We start from the raw sequence: 7220 nt of genomic DNA, 5'->3' as shown, positions 1-7220 counted from the left end.
TTATAGATATCTATAATACAGTATATATAATTTTATATATATACTGTATATATAATATGCACAATAACATACACACAGCATATCTGCATATAAAACACAAACATTATAAACAGGAGTATATCTATACATTTATATATTTTATACTTTTTATATAGTTAGATCCGTTGTATATGTTATAGATCTGTGTTTCATATAGATAGATATGGTGTATAGATATAGATATAGGTGTGTTATGTGCGCGCGTGTGGTTATATATAGATATCTTTAATATATATAGGTTTTTTTATATGCTGTATATATCTGCTGAGCTAGGCTATGAATGAATTAGAGGAGCGCCTTGGGTGAGCAAGCTGGGCTCAGGAGCCGCTTCGGTGCAATACCCGGACGTGGCGGATGACACCTAAAGAGGGAGACGGCCGTTGCCTCTTGGGTTCGCGCACGCGCACACCAACCCCTCCTTCTGGAACCGACGTCGGGGTGAGGGAGAAGGAGAAGGGAAAACCCGACGCCGGCGCTTTTGTTTGGCTTTTGCCCTTCTCCATCATGGCGAATCCCGCCGCCAACTTGAACGCCGTGAGGGAGACCATGGAAGGTGAGGGTCTCGCGGGCGGGGCGCGCGCACTGCGCTGACCGTTTATCCCTCCCCTCACACGCCCCTGCTCGCTCCCTATTATTACTATTATTATTATTATTATTATTATTATTATTATTATTATTACTGCTACGACTATTTTCAGTGCCGGATTTACACATAAGCTAAACAAGCAAAAACTTAGGGCCCCACTCTGGGGGCCCCCCAAAAAATTAAAGAAAAAAACTGGATCTACATTTCCAAAATATAAGATAAAAAAATAATAAAACCTACATCCAGCAACAGTGTTTTATGTTGTGTAGGCTCCTATGATGTAAGGAATCGTCCCTGCCTGCTTGCCTGCTCCCTAAATTATCACTGGTTTGCTCATTTCTATATATAGAGTGGGATGCGGGTGGCGCTGTGGGTTAAACCACAGAGCCTAGGACTTGCTGATCAGAAGGTCGGCGGTTCGAATCCCCGCGACGGGGTGAGCTCCTGTTGCTCGGTCCCTGCTCCTGCCAACCTAGTAGTTCGAAAGCACCTCAAAGTGCAAGTAGATAAATAGGTACCGCTTCGGCAGGAAGGTAAACGGTGTTTCCGTGCGCTGCTCTGGTTCACCAGAAGTGGCTTAGTCATGCTGGCCACATGACCCAGAAAAACTGTCTACGGACAAACGTTGGCTCCCTCGGCCAGTAAAGCGAGATGAGCGCCGCAACCCCAGAGTCGGTCACGACTGAACTTAGCTGTCAGGAGTCCTTTACCTTTTGCATGTGCAAATGGCTTTAAATATGTATTATGTCCATAAATTACCATATAGCATATATTCAACACAAAAAACAGCGACAATTTGTTGTTGACAAAGGACAGCTGGACATATAAAGGGCCCCATTACCTTCAGTAGCTTAGGGCCTCATCAAACCTAAATTCGGCCCTGATTACTATTATTATTATTATTAACCCAGCCAGATGGGTGGGGTATTATTATTATTATTAAATAATTAACACTAAAAAACTAGGCTGAGGAGAAAAAGAGAGAGTGCTCCAGCCAGGGGCAGCCCAAGCCTTTTTGCTGCCTGAGGCAAGATGACCATAGGCCCCTCCATCTGACCACGTTAGTGGGGTGAACCTTCGGCGCTTGAGATCCTCCATGGCACCCCATAATAGGCCAGGCAAGCTAGATTGGGGCGAGGAGATGTTGCTGCAGGGCAGGCCCCATGCTTCTAGCCGCTTTACATACGCACACACCAGAATTTGCCGCCCGAGGCAGCTGCCTCACTCCACCTGGTGGGAGGGCCGGCCCTGACTCCAGCCCAGAGCTAGGGCGTATTCGGTTAGAAAGAACACTGAAAACAAACAGAAAGCCAAGCTTGTCCCAACACTCAGCCAGGAACCAAAGCTAGCCTTAGGGGTTTCCACCACAACCTCTGCAGAGGATTGAATCTTAAATCCTCCCCCCTTAACTGGGCTAATCATAGAAGTTGGAAGGGACCGCGAGGGTCATCTAGTCTAAGCCCCCTGCCATGCACAAATCTTTCGCCCACCATGGGGCTCGAACCCAGCAAAATATTCCATTAAAATTAAAATTCAATTTAATTCAAATTACTAAGGAAAAAATAGCTCTTATATTTGGTATTTTACTGGTGGCAATGAAATCACGCTCCTCACTTTATGAACATGCATTGAAAACAGCGTATTTTTATGTGTACAAGAAATTGCTATCCCAGTACAGCCATACAATGTTAATTTGAAAATATTTTTTCAGTCCTGCTGGAGATATCTAGAATTCTAAACACTGGTTTAGATATGGAAACCCTCTCTATTTGTGTGCGCCTTTGTGAACAAGGGATAAATCCAGAGGCACTGTCTGCTGTCATCAAGGAACTGCGCAAAGCCACGGAAGCCCTAAAGGTATGATCAGTTTTTGGAAAACCAAAATAATCTGTTTAGAGCTCTCAGAATGTTACAACATAAGCTCAAAAACACCTGTGCACTAAATCTGCAGACATCTGCTTTACTTTCCAACACTGCGCATACTTATCTTACTTTCCAAGACCACAACTTTCTTAACCTTTGAGACTGCATCAAATGATGTCTTCTTAAAAATAAAACAGTTTGTAGTTTACTGCTATCATTCATGCGAGAACAGGCTTTTTCTCTCACTTTTTCTATAGGTATGCACAGATGGCATGAATGTAATTCATAGGCTCCTATAGGAGGAGGAAAGGTGGGATATAAATTCAATAAATAAAACATATTATTATTAGGGCCTTAATAATTGGAGAAGATATTACAGTACTGTACAATTAAAAATAATTCCCTTTTAAATAGTCTGATCTGCATACTTACTCAGAAGCAAGTACAACGTTTTAGTGGGGTGTACATCCAAACGTGTAAAGTTGCAGTTTAATAATAATAATAATAATAATTAATTTATTATTTATACCCCGCCCATCTGGGCGGCTTCCAAAAGAATATTAAAATACTATAATACATCAAACATTAAAAGCTTCCCGAAACAGGGCTGCCTTCAGATGTCTTTTAAAAGCCTGGTAGTTGTTCTCTTTGACATCTGGTGGGAGGGTGTTCCACAGGGAAGGCGCCACTACCGAGAAGGCCCTCTACCTGGTTCCCTGTAACTTGGCTTCTCGCAGTGAGGGAACTGCCAGAAGGCCCTCGGTGCTGGACCTCAGTGTCCGGGTAGAACGATGGAGGTGGAGATGCTGGACCAAGGCCGTTTAGGGCTTTAAAGGTCAGCACCAACACTTTGAATTGTGCTCGGAAATGTACTGGGAGCCAATGTAGGTCTTTCAAGACCGGTGTTATGTGGTCTCTGCGGCCGCTCCCAGTCACCAGTCTAGCTGCCGCGTTCTGGATTAGTTGTAGTTTCCGGGTCACCTTCAAAGGTAGCCCCACGTAGAGCGCATTGCAGTAATCCAAGCGGGAGATAACCAGAGCATGCACCACTCTGGCGAGGCAGTCCGCAGGCAGATAGGGTCTCAGCCTGCGTACCAGATGGAGCTGGTAAACAGCTGCCCTGGACACAGAATTGACCGGTGCCTCCATGGACAGCTGTGAGTCCAAAATGACTCCCAGGCTGCGCACCTGGTCCTTCAGGGGCACAGTTACCCCATTCAGTTTTTAGATCTGGAAGTAACCCCATACGTTTTTAGTTCTGGAAGACAACTGACCTTAAGGCCAGGGAAGCTATTTGATTATCAAATTTGTTTTGAACTTACGGTACCATCACCCAAAATGGTTGCCGCATGCAGCAGGGATATAGTGGTGGACTTGCCCCATCTGCAGGATGGAGATGTTTGGATTGCAGCCTAAGCCTTGTAAAGTTAGGTTCTGTTGTGCCTCAGAACATAAGTCTGTTGGAAGAAGTGCTACCCATCAGAAGTCTAACAAACAGAATATAAAAATAAGCAGCACTGGAATAAATGTTAATATCTTATTTGACATTTTGATTGAATTGTATATATGCTGCTGTAATTTATGCATATCCTGTGTTCCAGGTTCAAAAGAAATCTGTAAATACAAGAATAAAAATTTGTGACAGTTGACATTCTTTTGTTCAGAAGTTGGCAGTTTTGAGTTTATGGCTTTGCTATTAAGGACTCCATAATACATGTGTCTACTTGCAAATCAATTAGATTTGTGCATGCCATACACTTATGCACATTTTGCTGTGGCATTTGCGGATAGACAATTAGATACCTTTGTTTTGATCACAGCAAAGCTGGAGTTACTGGATAGCTTTAGTCACCAGATACAGACTTGTCAGGAGGAGCAAGATTGGGAATGTTGAACACACTGTACAGTAAAATGTTGTTTAGGAAGGAAATAAAGAAAGAATAGGGTTCAGAAACACTGAAAACAGTTATTACCCTTAAGAGTCTCGTTGATAAGGTAAAGGGACCCCTGACCATTAGGTCCAGTCATGACCGACTCTGGGGTTGCGGCACTCATCTTGCTTTATTGGCCGAGGGAGCCGGCGTACAGCTTCTGGGTCATGTGGCCAGCAGAACTAAGCCACTTCTGGCGAACCAGAACAGCGCACGGAAACGCCGTTTACCTTTCCGCCGGAGCGGTACCTATTTATCTACTTGCACTTTGACGTGCTTTCGAACTGCTAGATTGACAGGAGCAGGGACCAAGCAACAGGAGCTCACCCCGTCGTGGGGATTCGAACCACCGACCTTCTGATTAGCAAGTCCTAGGCTCTGTGGTTTAACCCACAGCGCCACCCGTGTCCCTAAGTCATTGATAAGATCTGCCTACTAATATGAATCCTTGCTGCATCTCACCCTTGTATGGATGCACTTGTTTCTTATTCCACCTGCTCACAAACAATTCAAGATAGTTTTCAGAATTGCTGATATAGTTTAACAAAGCAATTGATTTAAAACTAGTTAACCTCTGAACTTAATCACCTTCCACACACATGTACAAAGAAATAATAATCAGCCTTCAAGCAAGAAAGGTTTTGCCCTGGCTTTTGTGAACAGAAGCAAGCACTTGCAGACAAAGCACCTGTAAACTGGTGGTGAATGTACCTGCTAAACCCTATCATCAGTGGTAGATAGGGAAGAGTGCTAAGACTTGGTTCAGACTCCCCTTGAATTTCTCTTCCACCCCCCAGAAGATTGACACACCGGTAATACTCCTCCTAAACAGAGCTGCTATAGCAGTGATCACAAAAGGTTGATGGGTTAGGAAGAAGTGCTGTTGTTTCTGTCATTTCAGCACAGGTGGCTTTGTGTCCAGGCTGCAAGAGCAGTCTTTCAGTTACCGTTGGTTCATCTGAGAGGTAGTGAGTTGTTCATGGATTTAGTCCAGGGTACCTACCCTGGCAAACACACAACCAGCTGCTTAGGGCAGCTCAGTTGCAGTGGCTCCAGGACAGCGATTCCATCAGCATCGGGTGAAAAATAAAAAGCAACACATTTTATGCAGCTACAAGCTGCCGTGATACAGGTCCATAATGTTGGTAATCTTCATTTTTGTTTTTCGCAAATTTGCTAAAACCAAGTTACTTTTTCTAGGCAGCTGAAAACATGCCAAGCTGAGTCTCTGGGACAGCATCTTTGGATTCAGGCGAAGCTTGATGTGGGAGGCTAACAGATGATTTCAAGGTCGTGTGCTGTTTAGGACTGCAGACATTATTGGCTGTGTTGGTTTCTGAAGTCTTCACTGAGGAAGAAATATAATGTAAAGGTGTATAAAAATGTTAAATATGCTTATTAACCAGTGATGTATCTTTATTGCACATGATGTTTTGAAAATATTGTAAATATGTATTCAACAAATAGATGTAATTTTTTTTGGCAGTCTTTCAAATATTCTCTGAAATAGTGAAACTGTACTAAAAATAATCATATGATATACTACCTTCATGTTGCAAAACACTATTGGATGTGGGGTATGATTGACTTTCTTTTTTAAAGGTACACAAAACTTTGCATAAGTTTAAATAATATTTTCCATACAGATTACTTCACTAAATTAAAAGCCACTTGCCATCCTGTGAAGAAAGTTGCCATTGGGCACCTTTGCTTTGTTTAAATATATGCACATTTAAACAATATATTTCATGTATATAATGGAGCTTTTTACTGGGGCAGTGTGGTGCAATATGGTTAAAATTAAACACTGCTTGATTTCAGCGGAAGAGGCATGCACATGCTTAACCACAATCCATTGAAATTAATAGTAACTAAAAGTGCTTAATGTTGACCGACTGGATTATGCATTACTATTATGTCATCTTTCTTATTTGTTATTACATACTATACAAACAATAATAGAATATTATTATATAAAGTCCCTTGGAAAGGTTATCAAACTTAGTTGGGGAATATCAAATTACATTTTTATTTATGGGGACAGGTTGATCCTTCAGTTTCACAGTGGAATGTTCATTTAATGACCATGGGAAGATTGAACATAAATCAGGGGTGGAAAATGTGTGAACTCCAGCGGTCTTGGTCATCACAAGAACAGTTTTATGTGTTTAGTGATAAAAGATGTTTGCCTTAAGGATTACCTACACATTGTTTTTCTCTGTTCATTTTACAAATTCTGTTTTCTAAGTATTCTGCTTGTATTCTGGATATTTAAAGGACTATCAAGGAAATAGTCAATGCTGATGTCTAAAATAGAGTAATTGGGTTTTATACTATGATGAAGGAGGAAATCACTTACACTACAAGTTTATATTTTAAGTTGTGAAATGGCTGTAGGAAAATAACTGTTTTATTTAGCGAGAAGAGATGTTTCACAGCCCAGTTCTTTGAATTTATATTAGTAACATGACTTTATTGTTAAAGCTTCATGAACTTTCTGTTGCTCTATAAGAAATAAAACCATTCATTTCCAACCGTGATATTTGCTTGCAGATTAGTCAAAAGAGTGCTTGGAAAATAGGCAGTGGCAAGAAGAAATTAATCTAAAGAAAATGGGTGGTGGAGACATGGAGTTGAAGAAAGGAAGAACTAGGGATTAAGTCACACTTTGGTGTGGCTAGCCTGTAACCATTCAGAGGTCAGTTTATACAATAATTCATAAAAAATAAAAATTTCCAAGTGTCCGTAGGTGCCAGGACCATGATGCTTAGACCTATCACACTTTGGTGGGAGTTGTGCAA

General features: G+C 41.8%; 1 protein-coding gene across 1 annotated transcript; it reads left to right on the top strand.

The window, feature by feature from the left end:
• Nucleotides 1-433: 433 nt before the first annotated feature.
• On the top strand, nucleotides 434-6959 carry MZT1 (mitotic spindle organizing protein 1). Its single transcript, XM_083501412.1, has 3 exons — nucleotides 434-592; nucleotides 2337-2482; nucleotides 5620-6959. Exons 1-3 carry the CDS (start codon nucleotides 544-546, stop codon nucleotides 5641-5643), a joined length of 219 nt encoding a protein of 72 aa, XP_083357538.1. The 5' UTR covers nucleotides 434-543; the 3' UTR covers nucleotides 5644-6959.
• The last annotated feature ends 261 nt before the right edge of the window (nucleotides 6960-7220 follow it).

The sequence above is a fragment of the Podarcis liolepis genome (assembly GCF_965112155.1).
Source record: "Podarcis liolepis genome assembly, chromosome: 4".
Lineage (NCBI taxonomy): Eukaryota > Metazoa > Chordata > Lepidosauria > Squamata > Lacertidae > Podarcis > Podarcis liolepis.
Note: the sequence above shows the minus strand (reverse complement) of the source record. Positions and strands in the feature narration are given on the sequence as shown.

Excerpts from the sequence above, each read along its gene's own strand:
- MZT1 (XM_083501412.1), top strand. The coding sequence starts at position 544 with ATGGCGAATCCCGCCGCCAACTTGAACGCCGTGAGGGAGACCATGGAA. Across the intron at positions 593-2,336 it reads CGTGAGGGAGACCATGGAAG|TCCTGCTGGAGATATCTAGA; the intron begins GTGAGGGTCTCG and ends ATATTTTTTCAG. Across the intron at positions 2,483-5,619 it reads AAGCCACGGAAGCCCTAAAG|GCAGCTGAAAACATGCCAAG; the intron begins GTATGATCAGTT and ends TACTTTTTCTAG.